We start from the raw sequence: 23,230 nt of genomic DNA, 5'->3' as shown, positions 1-23,230 counted from the left end.
TGCAGCCCACGCAAACTATCCACTATCTGGGAGCAATTCTAGACACAAAGTTGGGAAGAGCGTTTCCTTCGCAGGAGAGACTATCTTCCATGGGGCATAAATGCAAAAAGTTACTTCAATTTCCTCGTCCAAAGGTGCGAGAAGTAGCGTCTCTGTTGGGCTCCATGGCGTCCTGCATCTTCCTAATACCAAACGCCAGGTTGAGGATGCGGCCTCTACAAGAGTCTGTGGAAGATCAGTGGGACCAAGCGACAGGAGATTGGGAGGATCGAATCATCCTGTCTTAAGCAGCACTGACCTCAATACAGTGGTGGACTCGCCCTCGGAATGTCCTGCAGGGAGTCCCTTTTCAGCAACCTCTTCCTTCGCTGTCTGTGGTAACGGACGCATCTCTAGAAGGCTGGGGTGCTCACATGGGTCATCTTCAGATTCAGTGTCGCTGGTCGACCAACCTCCAGACATATCACATCAGTATGCTGGAGCTTCGAGCAGTTCATCTGGCGCTCAAAGCGTTCCTTCCAGCAATAACAACGGACAAAATCCTGGTACAGACAACACTACAACTATGTTCTATCTGAACAAGCAGGGAGGAACTCTATCTCGCCCTCTGTCTCTGGAGGCCCAGACAATCTGGCACTGGCTTCTGGCTCGGGGACTGTCGGTGGTGGCAGTGCACCTCCCAGGCGAGCTAAACACAAAAGCAGACGCACTCAGCAGGCACTTCGAAGATTAGCCAGACTGGGTGCTAAACGACGAAGTAGTCGAAGAACTCTTCCGTTGCTGGGGTCGTCCAGACATAGACTTATTTGCGGACGACGAAAACGCCAAATGCCACACCTTCGCGTCCAGGTTCCACTGGCCAGGGACGCAAGGGAACGCTCTCCTGCTGGAGTGGACAGAATGTTCGCCTATGCGTTTCCTCCTCTGGCACGGATTCCGAAGGTGGTGGCCAAGCTCATCAGATCGAGCATGGACATGATCCTGATTGCTCCGGATTGGCCGCGACAATGGTGGTATCCAGATCTGTTACATCTGTCGCTGTGTCCACACAGACGCCTGCCGTGCAGGCCAGACCTGTTGAGCAAAATGAACGGGAGGATCCTGCATCCCAACCTCTCGTCGTTGAACCTGACTGCATGGCTCCTGAGGTCTTGCAATATGGACACTTGAATCTGCCTCCGGAATGTATGCATATTTTAAGAGAGGCAAAGAGACCTTCCACAAGGGCGTCTTATGCGTTCAAGTGGAAAAGATTTTTCATTTGGTGTAAGGACCATGGCTTTGATCCCACCAAAGGACAAGAAGAGGTAGTCCTTCCATACCTCCTTTACTTAGCTACATCAGGGTTGAAATACGCTTCTATTAGGGTTCATCTATCCGCAATAGTAGCGAACAGGAAATCACCGACACAAACATCGTTTTTTCAGGTCCCAGTGGTTAAGGATTTCCTTCAGGGGTTAAAGAAGGTCTATCCCCCAGTGAGAAATCCTTCTCCTCCCTGGGAGTTGAACCTGGTTCTCTCCAGGCTGATGTCTACACCGTTTGAGCCTATACACAAGGCCTCCTTGCAGCATCTCACTTGGAAGGCGGCCTTCTTGGTGGCAATAACCTCTGCTCGCAGGGTTAGCGAGATACAAGCACTCTGCACCAAGGAACCTTACACTGTGTTTCACCACAACAGAGTAGTAATGAGGGCTCATCCATCTTTCCTTCCAAAGGTGGTCTCGGAATTTCATATAAATCAAACGATTACCCTTCCTTCGTTCTTTCCTAACCCATCGACCCCAGCTGAGAGGTTGTTGCACTCGTTAGATCTTAAACGGGTACTAAAGTTTTACCTAGAGAAGACGAAGGACACCAGAAAGACAGACCAACTCTTTGTCAATTATGGTCCAATGAGGGCGGGGTTTGCAGCAAACAAAAGATCCATCTCCAGATGGATTGTCTCCTGTATCAGGCTAGCATACCAGCTGGCTGGCAAACCTTTATTACAATCACCCAAAGCTCATTCCACTAGAGGAAAAGCAGCCACAATAACGTTTTTACATGACATTCCTATGTCAGAAATATGCAAGGCTGCAACATGGAAATCAGTCCATACCTTTACAAGGCATTATTGCCTAGAGTCTGATTCCAGAGCGGAGTCTCAAGTAGGGCAAGCCTCCTTGAGAAACCTATTTGGGTAGAATAAGGCCTACTGTTTGGGCCTACGGATATGAATGTTATCTGTTGATTCCTTTGCCCGCAGGGATGAGGTGAGGCTCGCTACTCTATTCTAATGCTTATGACTATTGATGAGGATCCCCTGGAAGAGAAGGATTAGTTACTTACCTGTAATCCTAGTTCTCTTCCAGGGGTATCCTCATCAAAGTCATAAGCAACCCTCCCGCCTCCCCGGGCAAAGGACTTTGTTTATTAAGTAGGAGATGTTTTAACCTGTTATTACCATGGTTTGGTTTTCAGTCTCCGAAAAGAACAACTGACCTAACTGTAACCCCTGAGGCATGATGGGAAGCTAGGGGCAGAGGTGCCTTAAAGGCACAGCGTCAGTTTTAGTACATGCAGCTACAGGTTAGCTTTTCAGTCTTTTTAGACTGGGTATTTGCAATGCAGCCTGGGAGCTGTATATGCTTACAGTGTGTTATAAGAATTTCTACTGCTTTCTAAGCATTAAAACAGTTTCTAAACAAGCATTGGTGTTGTTTCTCATGTTTCTAATGCTAATACACATGTATGGTGGAAATTCTTCACAGCATATTCCAGCTCTACTGTTTTATTTGGCTGCAAGTGCTTATTTATATATATATATATATATATATATATATATATATATATATATATATATGTATATGTATATGTGGGGCACATATAATATATTGTTTCCGGGGTCCCGCGCATGGGCGTGAATATTCTAATGCTTATGACTTTGATGAGGATACCCCTGGAAGAGAACTAGGATTACAGGTAAGTAACTAATCCTACCCTACCCTACCCTACACTACACTCTAATGTAGTACCCCTGCACCACACAGTCCTTTTCCAACATTTACACTACCCAGCACTACCATGAAGCACTTTACTTCCCTACACAAACACTACAACACTACCTTAATACACTACCCCCAGCATGACCCTACACAAACACTACAATACTACCCTAAACCACTACACCCCAGCATGACCCTACACTACACAAACACTACAACACAACCCTAAACCCTAAAACACTACCCCCGGCATGACCCTACACTACACAAACACTACAACACTACCCTAAACACTACCCCCAGCATGACCCTACACTACACAAACACTACAACACTACCCTAAACCCTAAAACACTACCCCCAGCATGACCCTACACTACACAAACACTACAACACAACCCTAAAACACTACCCCCGGCATGACCCTACACTACACAAACACTACAACACTACCCTAAACACTACCCCCAGCATGACCCTACACTACACAAACACTACAACACTACCCTAAACCCTAAAACACTACCCCCAGCATGACCCTACACTACACAAACACTACAACACTACCCTAACCCCTATAACACTTCCCCCAGCACGACCCTACACTAAACAACCACCACAACTCTACACTACACTAACACTACACTACACAATCACTAACCCAGCACGACGAAAAAATGAACCCAAACCCCCTTACCTCTCTTGTCATTGTGGTTTTCACAACGCAAATGCATTTACCATACATGCCTTTACAACGTAATTCGTTGTAAAGGCATGCGTGATAAATGCACATGCGTTTTGAAAAAATGCGGGATGATGGTATGCAAGGTCAATGACCTTGCGGATAAATGGTATGCGGCCTGAAAGTCCGTGGGAAAACAAACGCGGGATAAAGGTTAATTACCGTGTAAAACACAAGCAGTATCTCCGATTCAAGGTGGCTGGATGCCACTGCCAATTCAAAGTCCTTCCGTTTGGATTAAACTCTGCCCCAAGAATATTCACCAAGTGCATGGCACCAGATTACCCTAGACCATGGGTACTCACAAACATTCTCTCAGGGGCCAAATTTACAGTGTGGTTTGTGTCTGAGGGCCGCACCGGTGGGGGCGGGGTCAGTGGGGGAGTGGGCGGGCTAGAGCAACAAAAAAAACTGACCATGAGGTTGATCACAGGTCCCTGCAGCGGACGCCTTCGTCCACTGAGCCACCAGACCCGGCATACACACATCTGTCTCTGTCTCTCCCCTCGCTCCCTCGCTCTCCCTCCCTCGCTCTCCCTCCTCCGTTCTCCCTCCTCCGTTCTCCCTCCTCCGTTCTCCCTCCTCCGTTCTCCCTCCCTTGTTCTCCCTCCCTTGTTCTCCCTCCCTTGTTCTCCCTCCCTTGTTCTCCCTCCCTTGTTCTCCCTCCCTTGTTCTCCCTCCCTTGTTCTCCCTCCCTTGTTCTCCCTCCCTCGTTCTCCCTCCCTCGTTCTCCCTCCCTCGTTCTCCCTCCCTCCCTCGTTCTCCCTCCCTCCCTCGTTCTCCCTCCCTCCCTCGTTCTCCCTCCCTCCCTCGTTCTCCCTCCCTCCCTCGTTCTCCCTCCCTCCCTCGTTCTCCCTCCCTCCCTCGTTCTCCCTCCCTCCCTCGCTCTCCCTCCCTCGCTCTCGCTCTCCCTCCCTCGCTCTCCCTCCCTCGCTCTCCCTCCCTCGCCTAGAGTCCATCTGGCATCAATTTCAAGATTCATGTAATCCAGAACCTAAAAGTTCTCTTCCAGGGGATCCTCCTCAATAGTCATAAGCATTAATATATATATATATATATATATATATATATATATATATATATATATATATATATATATATATATATATATATATATATATATATATATATATATATTCCAAGTAACATCAGAGCTGAAATATGCTGTGAAGGATTTCCACCATACATGAATAATATGCATTAGAAACAACACCAAAGATTGTTTAGAAACTCTTTTAATGCTTAGAAATCAGCAGAAATTCTCATAACTCACTGACAGCATAGACAGCTCCCAGGCTGCATTGCAAACAGTCTAAAAAGACTGAAAAGCTAACCTGTAGCTGCATAGCAATAAACTGACACCGTGCCTTTAAGGCACCCATGACCCCCAGTATCCCATCATGCCTCAGGGGTGACAGTTAGGTCAGTTGTTCTTTCCGGCTCCTTCAGGAAGGATCCTGGTTACACAGCTCCACTAATTTCTGTTTTCTGACAGAAAATGACTTCACTTTTAACAACTTTTTTACTTACTTTGACATTTTTCGTCTAGTCAAGTAAGAAACTGTCTTTTTAAGTCAGTTTAGTGAGCATTTTCAACTGAGAATGCCTGCTCTTTTTGACAAATGTCCTTTTTGTGGCAACAAGAAGGCAAAATCAGACAACCACGACGTTTGTATCCTGTGTCTGCCTGAAGAACATGATCCAGAAACCTGTCCTCACTGTGAGCACCTGTCAGAAAGAACTCTCAAAGACAGGGAGAGGATTCGCATTTATGGCCTGGCTCACAGTTCATCCAGAGGAAGGTCTCCGGTGAAGAAGGGCTCCAAGAAGGCTGAAACATCTTCAAAAGAGAAGTCTTCACGTCCTTCAGCTTCAGCGTCGGGCTCGGCGCTGAGGAAAGAACCACTTTGGGTCATTTATCTTCGAGATTACCGTTGACGGCGGGCTCGCCATCGAAAAGAAGACCAGGTACGTCGACGACGTCGAAGAATCCAGCTCCGTTGTCGAAATTCCCTCCGCCGTCGTCAACCCGGCGACAATCGGCATTGAGGGAGGTCACTCCTCCGCCGTCGTCAACCGGGCGACGTCGAGAAATGTGACTCTGCCGCCGTCAACCAGGCGACGGTCGGCGTCGAGATCCAAGGCCCCTCCGCCGTCGTCATCCCGGGGACGATCGGCGTCGAGGGAGGTCACTCCTCCGCTGTCGCCATCCAGGCAACGACCAGCGTCGAGGTGTGACCCCTCCGCCGCCTAAGAAACGACGTTCAGCGTCGAGGACCAAGACCCCTCCGCCGTCGACAACAAAACATAGTTCGGCGTCGAGGAGGCAGTCTCCGTCACCGTCTCGTCGACGCTCTGCGTCGAGGATGACCAATACTCCTCCGCCGTCATCGCACAGACATTCGACGTTGAGAGGGAGGACTCCGTCGACGGCTGGTCATCGCCGTTCGGCATCGAGAGAGGCTCTGCCGACGGCTGCTCTTCGCTGTTCGGCGTCGAGAGATCGTAGATCCTCGCATTGATCGCCGTCTAAGCATTCGACATCTAGATTGATGGCTCCACCGACTCCCCAGAGGCATTCGGCGTCGAGAGAAAGACATCGGATGCCGGAACGCTCGACGTCGAGGCATTCAGAAAGAGCTCGATCGTCGTCGAGGAACTCTGTAATCATGGTGACGGAGTCAGCTTCTCGCCATTCCACGTCAGTCTTCTGGCTCTTCGACGACATCCTCAAGATCCAGAAGTCCTGTCCACAGATCGCCTGTACGGCAGCCAGATCCTTTGGCTGCGGAGGTCAGACTGTCACCTAGATGGTACAAGTCTTTGGATCATTGGCGAGAGTCAGGGGCTGCCAGACGTATGCAAGAGTATGTCGGTCCTCAGTACAGATCTCCTCTCCAGAGGCTAGTGGAGGAAGTGGACAGACGCAGTCCCCCCAGGCGCCAAGCAAGCAAATCGCCTGTGAGACGACCAACCAGATCCCGCTCTCCCAGAAGGGAAGATCCGGTTAGATCTCGTTCTCCCAGAAGAGAGGATCCGGTCAGATCTCGTTCACCCTGAAGAAAAGATCCGGTCAGATCTCGCTCTCCTAGAAGGGAAGAACACCCAAGAAGATCACGGGAGAGGAGGCACGGTGCGCACCGTAGACGTAGAAGAACTCCGTCTACTTCATCTACCTCTTCTACCAGGTCTTCCAAGAGGGATTACTCTCCTACGATAACGGATAGTCCTGTTTCTAGATCTCTCCAGTGGATGACATAGGCACTTACCTAGATGTCCTACAAAAAGGAGCTCAAAAACTGAACATTGAGATGTCTGTCCCCCAGGTGGCTACGACAGTAATTTTTGAAACTTTTCACAAAAAAGCTGTCTCTCGCCCGCTGCTGCCTTTGGTCCCGGGAATAATGGATCCGGTCAAAGATGTTTTCCTTACTCCAGCAACCATCAGAGCGGTGCCGGCTTGCATACAGAAGAAGTACAAACCAGCTTCATCTGACCCAGTTTTTGTACAATCTGACCGTCGAGCAGACTCTGTGATAGTGGCAGCTGCAAGGAAGACGCATGCAGTCTCTGCTTCCTCTTCAGCACCACCAGATAAGGACAGCAAATCACAGGACTCGTGGGGTCGCAAGGTGTGCAATTCAGCTGCCTCCACACTGAAGGGCTTGAGTGCGGCCGCACTGTTGGGTAGATACGATAGAGCCTTATGGGACTCAATGGAAAGGTTTAAGTCAAAGCTTCCAAAGGAAGACCAGAAGGACTTCGAAGAAACTATGACAGAGGATGTCTGGTGGCGAACTAGTTGATAAGCACTGCAGCGGACGGTGCCGTTCTTGCGGCACACTCCTACTCACATGGGGTTTGTGGCAGGAGGTCAGCTTGGTTGCGTCTCACAGGTTTGAAGCCGTATGCTCAACATCGCATCCTAAATCTTCCTTTTTCGGGGTCCTCTCTCTTCGGAGCACAGGTTGACGAAGAGATGACTCGTATGAAGACAGAGCTGGATACAGTAAAGGCGGTGGGTTTGGAAAAGAAAAAAGAGTTCAAACGCCTTTTCAAGACCAGCAAGGGAAGAGGGGCTCAACCGAGGGTTCAAACCCCTCAGTGGTCCCAAAATAAGAACCAGGGGAAATCCCAGTTTCGAGGAAAATCCAACAACGGTAGAGGAGGTCACCAGCAGTCCTCTACCACAACGAGAGGAGGAAAGGCCTGAGCAGTGGCTTCCTCTGGCGCCGTTGCCCACTCCAGTGGGAGGAAGTGCTTCACAACACCTGGCAGAGTGGGTCAGCATCGCAAAAGATCGATGGGTGCTGAATATACTGCGCAATGGATACATGCTACGTTTCCGTGCGCTTCCAAGGAGCATTCCTCCAAAGAGATCTTGCCCTCACCAGCTAAGCTTGCTCAGGAAAGAGGTGGAAATCCTGCTACAAAAAAGAGCTATAGAGGAAGTTCCCCCCCTCTCAAAGGGGAAAGGGAGTTTACTACAGATACTTTCTTGTCCCCAAAAGAGATCAGGAGGACAAATTCAGGCCCATACTCTATCTTCGTCTCCTAAACAAAGTCATCGTAAAAGAAAAGTTCCGCATGTTAGCTCTTCAGCCAATATGCCCACATCTTCAAACCGGAGATTGGATGTGTTCGGTGGATCTGCAAGATGCATACTTTCTCATTCCGATTGCACTACGGCATCACAAGTACTTGAGGTTTGTCGTAGGAAACAAACACTACCAGTACAAGGTGCTATCCTTCGGATTCAAGTCCGCACCACGAGTCTTCACCAAATGCATGGCAGTGGTGGCGGCTTTTCTTCACAAGAAGGGACTCTTAATCTATCCATACCTGGACGACTGGCTCCTAAAGGGTCCATCTCCGGTACGGGTAGTTAACGATCTGCAACTTTGCCTGCACCAGTTGCACAGACTCGGTCTCCATGTAAACCTGGAGAAGTCAGTCCAGCGGCCGACAGTCCATCCACTACCTAGGCTCCGTTCTGGACACAAAATTGGGAAAAGCGTTTCCTTCGGAGGAGAGACTTTTTTCCATGAGACAGAAATGTGGGATTCTGCTAGAGTCTCGGTTTCCAACAGCCCGACAAGTAGCATCCCTGCTGGGTTCTATGGCGTCTTGCATTTTTCTCATCCTAAACGCCAGGCTGAGAATGCGGCCTATGCAACAGGCTCTCGAAGACCAGTGGGACCAAGCGACAGGGCGCTGGGAAGATCGTATCACTCTTTCTCAAGCAACGAAGGATGCCATGAAATGGTGGACTCGGACGAGGAATGTGCTGGTGGGAGTACCTTTTCACCAACCTCTTCCTTCCCAGTCTATAGTGACGGATGCCTCTCTGCAAGGCTGGGGAGCGCACATGGGTCCGCTTCAGATTCAGGGTCAGTGGTCTGCGCAGGAGCAGACATACCACATCAACATGCTGGAGCTCAGAGCGGTGTTGCTAGCTCTCAAAGCTTTCTTTCCAGCAATCGAGTCCAACTCCGTCCTAGTTCAGACGGACAATACGACCACCATGTTCTATCTGAACAAACAAGGAGGCACGCGATCTCGCCCACTCTCCCGAGAGGCTCAAACCATCTGGCACTGGCTTCTCTCTCGGGGCCTCTTAGTAGTGGCGGTGCACCTTCCAGGCGAATTGAACGTCAAAGCAGACGCACACATCTAGCACTACGAAGATCAGCCAGACTGGGTGCTAAACGACGAAGTGGTAGAAGAGCTTTTTCGTTGCTGGGGTCGTCCGGCCATAGACTTGCTTGCAGACGACGAAAACGCCAAATACCACGCCTTCGCTTCCAGGTTCCACCGGCCAGGGACGCAGGGGAATGCTCTCCTGATGGATTGGTCGGGAACATTCGCTTACGCGTTTCCTCCCCTGGATCTGATTCCGAAGGTAGTGTCCAAGCTCCTCAGGTCGGACATGGAGATGATCTTGATAGCTCCGGATTGGCCACGGCAGTGGTGGTACCCGGACCTTCTGCATCTGTCTGTGTGTCCACACAGACGACTTTCTTGCAGGCCGGACCTGTTGAGCAAGATGAACTGGAGGATACTGCATCCCCACCTCCCATCACTGAACCTAACAGCATGGCACCTGAGGTCCTGCAATATGGACATCTGAACTTGCCTCCCGAATGCATGCACATTTTAAAGGAGGCTAAGAGGCCTTCCACGAGAGCGTTCTATGCGTTAAAGTGGAAAAGGTTTTTTATATGGTGTAGAGATAATCACCTAGATCCTACTAAAGGGCAGGAGGAGGTAATTCTGCCATACCTCCTTTCCTTGGCAACTTCTGGTTTGAAATATGCTTCCATTAGAGTGCATCTGTCAGCTATAGTAGCGTTCAGGAAATCGCCTAATCAAATTTCTTTCTTTCAGGTTCCGGTGGTTAAGGTCTTCCTCCAGGGGTTGAAAAAAGTCTTATCCCCCTGTGCGAAATCCTTCTCCTCCTTGGGAATTGAACCTGGTTCTATCCAGGTTAATGTCACCTCCTTTCGAACCTATCCACAAGGCCTCTTTGCAACATCTATCTTGGAAAGCAGCCATTTTAGTAGCAATCACATCAGCGCGCAGAGTAAGCGAGATACAAGCGCTCTGTGCGAAGGAACCATATACTATTTTCCATCAAAATAGGGTGGTCCTGAGGGCTCACCCATCCTTCTTGCCTAAGGTGGTTTCTGATTTTCATATAAATCAGTCCATCCGCCTCCCTTTTTTTTCCAAATCCAGCGACCCCAGCAGAGCGGTCATTGCACTCCTTGGATTTAAAGAGAGTGCTCAAGTTCTATTTGGAAAAAACCAAGGGAGTCAGGAAGTCGGATCAGCTGTTCGTGAACTATGGTTCAATGAGAACGGGCTTTCCAGCGGCCAAGAGGTACATCTCTAGATGGATTGTCTCCTGCATTAAATTGGCCTACCAGCTTGCAGGCAAGCCTTTATTGGTGTCACCCAAAGCGCATTCTACCAGAGGAAAAGCGGCCACAGTGGCTTTCTTGCACGACATTCCAATGTCAGAAATATGCAAGGCTGCAACCTGGAAATCAGTTCATACCTTACCGAGGCATTACTGTCTAGAATCTGATTCCAGGGCCGATACTCAAGTAGGACAAGCCTCTTTGAGGAATCTATTTGGATAGCCTGCGGCCTGTACGAGCTTAGTTGTTACTAGGCTTAGTATGGTTATTACTGTATTGTTACTCCTGTGCCCGCAGGGAGATGAGGTGAGGCTCGCTATTCTATTCTAATGCTTATGACTATTGATGAGGATCCCCTGGAAGAGAAGGATTAGTTACTTACCTGTAATCCTAGTTCTCGTCCAGGGGTATCCTCATCAAAGTCATAAGCAACCCTCCCGCCTCCCCAGGCAAAGGACATTCTTTAATAAGGAGATATTGTTAACCTATTTGTTACTGGGTTTTTTCAGTCTCCGAAAAGAACAACTGACCTAACTGTCACCCCTGAGGCATGATGGGATACTGGGGGTCATGGGTGCCTTAAAGGCACGGTGTCAGTTTATTGCTATGCAGCTACAGGTTAGGTTTTCAGTCTTTTTAGACTGTGTGTTTGCAATGCAGCCTGGGAGCTGCCTATGCTTTCAGTGAGGTATGAGAATTTCTGCTGATTTCGAAGCATTAAAACAGTTTCTAAACCATCTTTGCTGTTGTTTCTCATGTTTCTAATGCATATTATTCATGTATGGTGGAAATTCTTCACATCATATTTCAGCTCTGATGTTACTTATATATATATATATATATATATATATATATATATATATATATATATATATATATATATATATATATATATATATATATATATATATATATATATATATATATATATATATATATATATATATATATATATATATATATATATATATATATATATATATATATATATATATGTGGGGCACATATAATATAGTGTTTCCGAGGTCCTGCGCATGGGCGGGAATATTCGAATGCTTATGACTTTGATGAGGATACCCCTGGAAGAGAACTAGGATTACAGGTAAGTAACTAATCCGTATCTATGGTCCGACAAACTGATAAAGGACTTTTTAAAGGACTTTTTAGAGCTTATCCTCCAATTAGGAAACCACCATTCCTTGGCAGCTGAACATAATTTTAGCTCAACTGATGAGGCCTTTCGATTCTATACATAAGACCTCAAACATCGTACATGGAAAACGGCTCTCTGCAAGAAGAATCCGTGAAATACAAGCTCTTACCATTTAGAGGCCATACTCTCAATTCAAGAAGGGCAGACTTATCCTACGTATTAATCCAAGCCTACAGATTTTTACCTCAATGAACTTATTGTTTTAAAGTCATTCTTTCAAAATACCTCAAAAGAAGCATAACGGGCGCTTCATACTTTTCAGAAGATCTGATCAGCTCCTGGTCACCTTTACACCTCCAAGAAAGAGTCCGGCAATTTAAAGAGGTTGTATAGAGAGATGGGTGTCTGCGGCCATAGCTATCTGTTGCGAAAAATGCAGGACCTAATCAAACACCTCTTGGAGACACACAGGAAGAAAGGCGAAGAGCTAGTGGTGAAGGGCAAGATCATATTGGATGCAAACATTACATGTGCTCTGGTTACTGAAGACACTGACTCCAGAGGAATTAACAGAAGCATCCGCCTATGCCACCCTGCCTGACTCCTGATTTCAGGTTTCCGGCATAGTTGCAGGTGCACCTACGTAACATGCTCTTAGATGGGTTACACCTCTGTAGCCCCCAGGTTGATGACATTCTAGAGAAAACCTAAAATAACACAAATATTGCCAAATCCATGGTTGCCTTTCAGTCCTCCACACAAATGCCCACCTTTCACAAACACCATCCCCGAGGCAGGTCCAAGGCACCAGCATCCACTCAAAGGCAGGGCTACCAGCAGTATTCCTTTTCGGGGCATGCATCCTTTCAAAGCATTCTCATAGAGGGGCTGTAGAGTTAATGGAAGAGGCAAGGGCGGAAGTGGCTCCAGCTGGGGCGCTACAGCTTCAAACAAGTTACTTCCCTGTCCACTCCCCCAGCCACAAAACACCTGTCAGGGAATGACTGGGGTTCTTTGTCATATCTCTAGTGAAAGACAATTACCTCAGCCGGATCGGTGCTCTCAGTAGTATGGTAGGAGTAATGCCTAGAGATTCACACAAAACTGCACCTCCAAACAGTTCTCCTCGACACCATTTTCCCAGACCAAATCATCAGCTGCTCCAGTGGGAGGTGCAGGCACTCCTAAGAAAAGGAGTTATTGAGCTGGTGCTCTCCCACCAGTGTAGCAAAGGAGTGTACCCCCTCTGATTCTTACTACTCAAGAAGGACAGCTCCCTGCCAAGTACAGATGCAAACAGTGGTATCTTTATTCCACAAGTAAGGGTTCCCCATCCATGCCAGTAAGTCTGATGTCCTCCACCAACAGCTCTATCCCTTTCTTGGGTCCACACTGTCTACTGGAAAGCATACCCCAACCAAGAGAGGGCATCCAAAAAGCGGCTGCCTCTTTTTTCAAGTAAAATGGTGTGTACTGTAAAAAAGGTTTTTTGAGATAAAGGCTTCTTACATTGTCATAGTGCTACATGCCAGGCTGCACATGCTCCCGCTATTACTGTTCGTGAGGCAATGGCCACAAGTGTAGGGTCAATGGAAGGTTCTAGTGTTGGTAAAGGTCAGGTTTACATGCACTCTGATATGGTGGAACAGCAACAGTTTGTTGTTCAGCTTGCCATTCCTAAGGCTCATTCTGCAAGTAACGTGCACTTCAGCAGGTGGACATTAACACAGAACCTCACTCACAGGGTGAGGAGCGCAACTCCACCCTGTGACTGTTGAGGACACCTGGACCCCACAATACTAGGGCCGTCACATAAACTATCGGGAGCTTTTGGACATCTACCTCACCCTAATCTCTTTACTTGCACTCTTCTGGGGCAAATTGGTCCTAATAAAGATAGACAGCATGTTATGCATGGAGGGCTGGACTGAAAATGCGAGTACATTTGTTGTGTCCATCACATTGTGTACAAATCCTGTTAATGAACTGGGACTTGCGGACTTTGAAAATTGCTGTCACACACTTGCAAGGTGTAAATGCCTTCACAAATGTGCGGCCACATATTTGTACTGTCTCTGCTTCTAACAGTCTCCCAATCATGAGCTCCAATGGATTCTACTTTTAATATCATGTTAGCATTTGGGTGTATGCTTCATCCACCCATGCTGGGCATCATACACTGTTAATGACTACACAGTATTTCTGTGCTCTCTCTAGATACGCAAGTCCAGGTTTACCTAACCTTCTTTCTCTTTACGATCTTCCTCCTTCCATGTTTTGCAATTGGTTTATCATAAAGATTGCTATTCTTCCCTTTCATAATTCAAACCTGGCCTTTTCTACTCATGTGATGTTAGAATTTAACATTACCAGTGTTTATTATCTTTTCCAATCTAAATCATCTCAATTCATTTACACTTTTGTATAGGGATTGGTAGAAAAATACCCACTTATGTTATGACTTTTTGATTTCTCCTAAAAAGAGACACAAAACATTAATTATAATACAGTATGGTATCTGAGCTATAACCATATTCAGTTTGATTAAGAGTTCATGTTTTAAGTTGTATACCTTTTTGTATATCCTGAATTCCCCAAATGCTGCTTGACTCATTTGGTGAGGATCCTAACTTGGAACTAGTGAGGAAGCAGCTGTTGTCCAACAACATTGTACATATGCCACTGCTTTAGCACAGAATATGCTGAACAACATGCAAGCATTAAGCACTCTTTAATTATTCTTGAAGCCAGACAAGCTTTAATTACAATATGTTAGGCAATGCACGTAAGTTGTCCCCATTTACAAAATTCTGCTTTCTGCTTTCAGGAGTTCTACAACCTATATGGATCACATCCATTTTACCTGTCACTGGAAGAAGGGGGAACAGCCCATGGTGTGTTCCTTTTGAACAGCAATGCAATGGGTGAGTGCCTTTTTTCCAGCACTGGTTCCACAAAGTATAACCCTTGTGAATACTAGTAAAATCCCCAAGCCTTTCCAAATTCTATTATCCATGAGAGTAACACAGTAGTGCTAGCATGAGGATTGGTAAGTTACAGGAAAAACAATATTTAAATCCTATTAGTTTATCCTGAACATTTTAATTGCACGGAACTGAGTTACACATATTAATTCTATTGTGAATTTTGTTTACACAGTGCACAACAAGGCAAATCTTTTTTATATTTTTGAAGCCTATTAATATTGATGATCAATAAACAAATTAAAATATCATTGTCATACTGATCTGGAATACATAGTTATTAAGGGCATCCTTACGATGCTGATGGGACCGCCAGCGTTGTGCCGTCGTGGGGGTCTCACCAACAGACAGCCCTTCGGGCCGACCGCTTCATTGCAGTGCTAGCGGTTGGACCCTTGACTCTCGGGGGTGCACTGCTGCTTCTGACAGGATCTACTGATCCTGATGGGGCGGTGGTCGGAATCTTGAACCTGAATGGAGACTGTGTCTGCCCAGGCACCGCCATCAGGATTGTGATATCCCTTTCCGACTGCATGTTCATGGCGGTCCCAACAGCACCGAGATCGCCCTCATCGCCGCCATGGATGACATCAGGACCCTGCTTGACAGCGGAGGAACAGCAGCCCTCATCCACCTGGACCTGCCAGCCGCCTTTGACACGGTCTGCCAACACACACTACGCACACGCCTACACGGCGCTGAGATCCAAGAGAAGGCCCTGGACTGGACAACGTCCTTCCTCTCCGGCAGAACTCAGAGTGCTCCCCTACCCCCCTTCCACTCCACGGCCACTGAAATCGTCTGCGCCGTACCCCAGGGCTCTTCCCTCAGCCTGACGCTGTTCAACATCTACATGGCAACCCTCGCCCACGTCGCCCGACATCACGACGTCCAAATCATCTCCTACGCCGACGACACCCAGCTGATCATATCCCTCCCCAAAGACCCTCACACCGCCAAGACCAACCTCCATGAAGGAATGAAGGCCGTCGCCGAATGGATGAGGAACAGCAGACTGAAGCTGAACTTGGACAAGACGGAGGTCCTCATCCTCTGCTCCACCCCCTCAGCCTGGGATGACTCCTGGTGGCCTGCAACCCTAGGAACAGCCCCGACACCCACCGACCAGGCACTCAATCTAGGGGTCATTCTCGACTCCACCCTCTCCATGACCAAGCAGGTCAACTCCGTCTCCTCATCCTGCTTCAACACCCTCCGAATGCTCCGAAGGATCTTCAAATGGATCCCCAACGAGACATGAAGAACAGTCACCCAGACCTTCGTCACCAGCAGGCTGGACTACGGAAACGCCCTCTACGCAGGAACGTCGGGCAAGCTCCTGAGGCGATTGCAACGCATCCAGAACGCGTCAGCACGTCTGATCTTCGACATCCCCCGCCGCAGCCACATCACACCCCACCTGAGACCTGCACTGGCTCTCCGTCAACAAGAGGATAACCTTCAAGCTCCTCATCCACACACACAAAGCTCTCCACTAGACCGGCCCAGCATACAACACTCGACTCGACTTCTACACCCCCACCCGCCAGCTCCGCTCTGCCAGCCTCGCCCTCGCCACAGTCCCCGCATGCGAGGAGCGACCACCAGTGGCAGATCCTTCTCCCACCTTGCCGTCAAGACCTGGAACACCCTCCCCACCAACCTACGTGCGACCCAGGACCTACTGGCCTTCAGGAGACTCCTCAAGACCTGGCTCTTCGATCACTAGCAGGACCCCCCCATATACCCAGCCCCTTGAGACCCTCACGGTTGTGTAGTGCGCTTTACAAGTGTTATGATTGATTGATTGATGTTCATGAAAAGGTAGCCGGAACGCGACTCTGGGAGCCCTGTGTAGAGCCCCATGCACAATCATGTACCATGTGCCAGGCACCACATGGTGTCAGGCACACTGTGCATGTATGTGCTCAAAGTGGTCAATAATACTGCAGCTTGTGCTGTGGCCTGTGCTGCAGCCCTTTCCAGGGCTGCAGCACAAGCCGTAGTGTTATTGAGCACTTTTCCGCCCACCAGCCCGGCTGGTGCATTGTAATTGGGTGGTGGGACCGCCTACGTCTTGTCGGGCGGTCCCTTGCCCTTGTATCAAACTACCATCGTAATGAGCCCCTAAGATCTCCTATAAGAGATGCTGTATATTGAGTAAGACACATTTTGTTTACCTCTTACAATCAAGTTAAATATGCAGTAAAGAGAAGATGTTGAAGCAAATCGGATTTAACCTCTTCCCAGCGCAAGAAATAAGGGCAGATGGTATTGTAAACCAGTAGATGAGTCTGTGCTGTTATTGTGTTTCTAATGTTGAAACACTCCCACATATTCTGTTTTTCTGAAAAATATGGAGGCTTTGCAAATTAAACATATGAAACTGTCTCTTGGCCTTGGCCAACTACAGTACGGAAGCTCCGATCCCTAAAAAAGAAATGCATATGCAATCAGTTATTGCATTTATTTTTTTTGTTTTAACATTTTTATTGAAATCAAACTTATCACATTCAGAAGTATAGTTGCATAGGTTCTGTTACAGATAAGGCATTTATGCATCCACATATATCCCGCACAGTGTTTTAGGCCATCGGTACGTGTTTTCGGTCCAACCTTTTTGACATTTTCAATTCCACCGTTGGTGAAACACACAATTCCCCCCCTAAATGCATTCCATCTGCAGCATTTTTTTGTCCCATTTTTTAGGACAGCCCCTGGACTTACAGACCTCTTTTTCAGCAATCATACATTTGGCCATTTCTGCCACCCAGCTTATTGTTAATGGTCGATCTGCTGCCCCCCATTTGGTAGCGAGGTTATTGCATTTCTTAACAATTTATTTAAACTATCAGTTAAATTTTCGTCTTTGTTCTCCTTTTCTCTTTTTTTTATCCCCTTCTTTTTTTTCTTTTTCGAAGTTTATATGGTTTGTTTTAAACCTCAATAAACCTATTATTAAATTTGTTTTTACTAAAGTATATAGCACACTTAAAGTATTTACAAATTAAACATTCAACAATGTTTACAAATTAAACATTCAACAAAGAATGTATTAAAGCTTAAAATATTTACAATTTTGTAACTTGTTCTACATGATATTCTAGTTTTGCTCACATTAAATAGGAATACAATATTCGTTAATTGTACAAAAACAATTAATGTTTCTGATATAGAAAATGCATTACTTAAGTCACATCATAGTCATTTTTTGCCTCTTCACGGAGGACTTTCATCATGGTAAAAAGTGCTGCATGTTTTTACTGCTCACGTTGAATATTCTGGCAGTTCCTTTGACCGTCATCTTCATACTACCTGCTACAGGAGCAGTTTTATGTCCCCACAGCAGCACATTAATATGGATCCTTAACTACCTACAGGTTTATTTTTGGCTAAAGATTGTTGATATGTCCACTTTCTTACCCGTGTCGCTCCAGCACTAGTTTGCCCCATGTCTTCCACAGGGCCGCCACAGCCATCACACCTGAGCTTCATTGAAAGACCCCACCCCCTCAGCTTGGGGCGACAACTTGTGGCCCGCGCCCTTGGGAACCCACCGACCCCGACAGACCATGCTCCTAACCTCGGCATCATACTGGTCACATTGCTCATTATGAACCACCAGATCAACGCCGTCTCCTCAGCCTGCTTCAACACCCTCCACATATTCCGTAAAACATTCAAATGGATCCCTCATGGATCCAGAATAATAGTGATACGTACCCTCATCACCAGCAGACTAGACTACGGCAATATCCTCTACGCCGTAATCAACAAAAAACTTCTCCGCAAACTCCAGACAGCCGCAGCCAAACAAATTCTTAACCTCTCCAGGCACAACCACATCACCCAACACTTCCACGATCTGCACTGGCTGCTCACGCACGCGTACAAGGCCCTCCACAACATCGGACCACAATACCACCACAACCGTCTCTCCTTCCACGTCCACAAGAGAAACATCCGTTCAAGCAACCTCTCCCTGGCTACTACAGGAACAGAGCAGGTGGAAAGTCCTTCTATATTGCAGCCAAGACCTGGAGCAACCTCCCCCTCCCGCCAAGCCCTACGCTGCTCCAGTTCAGGAGGGGCCTCAAGACCTGGCTCTTCAGCTGACCCCAATGGAACTGCACCCCCCAGCACCTTGAGACCCTAACGGGTGAGTAGTGTGCCTTACCAACCCCTGATTGAAACCCTGGATATATATATATATATATATATATATATATATATATAGCTCCTCTTCGGCTCTCACACAGCGCACGCTTGCAGACGAGGGAGACGGACCACAAAAGTCAGCAAAGATGTAATTTATTTGCAACCTTTTACAGAGACCAGCAGCTACGCGTTTCAGGCGAGTTGCCCTTGATCACGCTGCAAATATATATATATATATATATATATATATATATATATATATATATATATATATATATATATATATATATATATATATAGTCTCCAGCAGTCACGCAGGTTTAATAGACGAGACAAACCCAGGTACTGGTGCCGATTATTTTATTTTGCTCTCCACCACACCACCATTACGCGTTTCGGCCAAGCAAGGCCTTGATCACATGATATATATAATATTATGAGGCATATGAGTTGCAGATTACACACTGTGCATATATCGCCACCTAGTGTTGGGCGCAGATGTTTGCAGTTTGTTTTTGTCCTGAAAAGTTCTTTGGAAGTCACGAGATAGGTGACTCCTCCTTTGGACCACATTGCGCATGGGTATCGGCTCCATCCTCAGATTGTTTTTTCCCACCATCGGGCTCGGATGTGTTTCCTGCGCTCCAGTTTGGAACCGATTTTCCTTCGACGCGCAATCCTCACCCAGTTCAACGGTATTGTTTCGATTTCAGTTCCCATCGACGCAACTCTTTACGACTTCGAAGTCTTCGATTCCGGTCGTCGACGAAGGCCTTCGGGCCCACCTGGACCTTACTCTCTGGCTCATGGAAAGGACGCCATTCAAAAAAATTCCTCAATGTAGGTCGAAGTTTCCCCACACCAATCTACATGAGGTGTGCAACCTTTGCCCCTCACCGGAGCACGAGGCCAGAGACTGTTCCGTTTGTGCCTCCTTCCGCTCCAGGAAGACTATTCGGGACCGACAAGCTCGAAGAACCATGGCTCGCTCGTCCGCTTCGATCCCGGACGACATCTTTGAAGAGGGCGTAGACGTGCCGGAGCAGGAGCAACAACATGGCGTCGACAGCAACTCCGAGGCTGAAGACTCAGATGTCGAGGACATCACTCCAGCACAGCGGGTCGTGAGTACAAACGTTGAACCCCGACCCTTCCCCAACACCCTCCAAAAAGGCTTCGGTCACACCCTCACCTTCGGGCCCGGGTGCACACCGAGAGACTGCTTCCAATGCCCCGCCTTCGAGCTAGGCTAAGAACCCTAATAAGCCTTTAGTCGACTCGGGCTCGAGTCAGCCTACCCCTGTTGCCGGCACACACCTACCGGCACCGAAAAAGAAGCAATCTTCCACCTCCACACCAGTTGCTTCCACGTCTGAGCACTCGGCGCCGAAGGCTGGCACCGGCACCAAAAGCACACTCTGAGCCGAGCAAGAAATTACCACCGAAAGCACCAGACTCCCATGCTTTGGAGTCGAAAACACCATCGGAGCTGAAAAAAGCTTCAGAGCCGAAAAAAACACACAGCCCATCAGACAAACCACATGTTTCTAAACCAAAAGATGCTACAGGATCAGTGCCAAAAAGCCTACGGAACCGAAAACCTCCACCCCGAAATATCTACCTCCCTCAGAGGAACTATTCCATCCAGATCCTACACAAAAGATTCTGGTTAAAGATCCCAACACTGGTCCATTAACTCTTAGCTCTAAAAAAACGACCATTAGAGACTCTTGCACCAGCTCCTCATCCTAAGAAGGACATTGCGACTTCTCCTCTAAGAATATCTTCCTCTTCCTCATCACTCCCCTACTCCAGTAGAAGATGATAATGACGGGGATAACACCTCTGATGACACAGGGGATGGTGCTCATAATGAGCCACTAGATGATCCTTGTCCACCTGGCTCACCTAACCCTTGGGATGATTATAGTACCCAAGACGTCCCTAACATCCCACAAGATGACATATACCCTTACAGGCCTTCCCCACCAGAGGACACTATGGGATTCAACCAACTAGTCCATAGAGATGCCCAATATCATGGAGTTGACCTACATACTGACCCAGTAGAAGAACACTTCCTTATGGACACCTTTGATACAACACAAAGGTCCACCTCAATTTTACCTATGCTTAAAGGGGTTATAAAGCATATGCCAGAAGTCCCCAAAGACCCAGTTAGGGCTCGAATCCTCCACCCCCGAATTGAGAAGAAGTATAAGGCTGCCCCCTCAGACCCAGCCTACATTAAAGGGCCTGTGCCACTAGACTCCCTTGTAGTCTCCAATGCACGCAAGAGAGCCAATTCCCAAACATCAGGCGAGGCTCCCCAACAGATAAAGAGTCTAAACTCCTAGATGCCTCAGGCAAGCGGACAGCGTCACAGGCAGCAAACATCTGGCGTATTGCTAACACTCAGGCATTATTAGCAAGGTACTACAAGGCACATTATGACGAGTTAGAATCCATAATGCAGCACCTTCCCGACAAGTACAAGAATAGGACCACTTAACTTGTACAAGAGGGTAAGACCATCCCCAATACCTCTATTCGTTGCGCCCTAGATACAGCAGATACCGCTTCAAGGGCAATCCATACCAGTGTCCTTTTACATGGGCATGCATGGCTACGCATTTCAGGTTTTAAACCCGAAGTACAAAGTGCCATACTTATTCAACCCTTCGACGAGCAACATTTATTTGGACCGAATGTGGATGTATCCCTTGAAAAAAATGAAAGGATACAGACACAGCGAAATCAATGAGAGCCTTGCAGTTGCAAGCTCCCAGGCGGTCTTATCGTCGCTCATCCTATAGAAGCACCACTAGAGGCTACTCCTCAGATAGTCCCTCTACTTTTTACAAAGCCCCTACCCAATCCACTTCCAATAGGGGTTACCAAAGAGGGGTTTACAGGGGCAACAATAACAAAGGCAGAGGCAAAAATAACAACTCCCGCTCTGCCTCCACTCCTGCCCAATGACCTTCCTCCACTTCTCCTCACCATTCCACTCCTGTAGGGGGAAGACTACACCAATTCCTTCCTGTCTGGACCAACATCACATCAGACAGGTGGGTGCTATAAATTATCCAATCAGGTTACTGTCTAGAACGAACATCTACCCCCCCCCCCCCCCCCCCAAAACATACCACCCAAACAGCGTCCAATGTCACAAGAACATCCAATACTTCTAAAGCAAGAAGTAATATCCCTACTAGAAAAAAGTGCAATAGAACCAGTTCCTCTGCACCAACAAAACAAGGGAGTTTACTCCCTATACTTTCTTATGCCAAAGAAGGACGGCTCTCTAAGGCCTATTCTAGACCTCAGACCTCTAAATATATACATAGTCAGACCATTTTCATATGGTCACACTCAAACAAGTCCTTCCTCTTCTATTTCAAAACTACTTCCTTGCTACTCTAGATCTCAAGGACGCATACTTCCACATTCCCATTCACAAAACTCACAGAAAGAATCTCAGATTTGTAATAGACGGACAGCACTATCAATTCAAAGTACCCCCATTCGGATTTACAACAGCACCAAGAGTATTCACCAAGTGCCTAGCAGTAGTCGCGGCACATTTAAGAAGACAGCACATCCACGTCTTTCCATACCTGGACGACTGGCTCATAAAAGCCAGCTCCTACAACCAGTGTGTAGAACACACTCGTACCACTATCCAACTGCTTCACAACTTGAGGTACACAATAAACCACACCAAGTCCTATTTGCAACCGTCCAAAGTACAACAGTACCTCGGTGCCACAATAAACAGCTCGACAGCGCTAACCTATCCCACACCAGTAATGATAGCCAGCATGCAAGCTCTTCACACAAAGTTTCAGCCACACCACTCCCTTCCAGCACGAGTGTTCATGCAGCCCATAGGGATGATGGCCTCTTGCATTTTCATAGTGCCCCATGCAAGAGTACAAATGCGTCCTCTACAAGAGTGCTTAGCACGCCAATGGAACCAGGCTCAAGGTCAATTAACAGATCTAGTGTTGGTGGACAGTCTGACTCATCGCTCTCTGCAGTGGTGGAACACCAAAAACCTTTTCAAAGGACGACCGTTCCTAGAGCCAGTTCCTCAAATAGTCTCGACAGCGGACTCATCGCTCTTAGCCTGGGGAGCCCACCTACTGCAACACACCATGCACGGCAGGTGGACACCACAACAAAAGTTACTCCATATCAATCATCTGGAGTTACTAGCCATATTCCTAGCATTAAAAGCTTTTCAAAAGCAAATATCAAAGAAGGCTGTGTTAGTCCGC

The 23,230-nt window shown here is 47.4% G+C and overlaps 1 protein-coding gene across 1 annotated transcript in view; it reads left to right on the top strand.

Annotated features, from left to right (window-relative positions):
* LOC147684751 (lysosomal alpha-glucosidase-like) overlaps positions 1-23,230 on the top strand; it is a 496,980-nt gene that overhangs the window by 122,494 nt on the left and 351,256 nt on the right. The window contains exon 5 of the mRNA XM_086940598.1: positions 14,633-14,729. Coding sequence (XP_086796724.1) covers positions 14,633-14,729 — 97 coding nt within the window. The remainder of the gene's footprint in view (positions 1-14,632; positions 14,730-23,230) is intronic.

This window comes from Lissotriton vulgaris, chromosome 10 (assembly GCF_964263255.1).
Source record: "Lissotriton vulgaris chromosome 10, aLisVul1.2, whole genome shotgun sequence".
Classification (NCBI taxonomy): domain Eukaryota; kingdom Metazoa; phylum Chordata; class Amphibia; order Caudata; family Salamandridae; genus Lissotriton; species Lissotriton vulgaris.
Note: the sequence above shows the minus strand (reverse complement) of the source record. Positions and strands in the feature narration are given on the sequence as shown.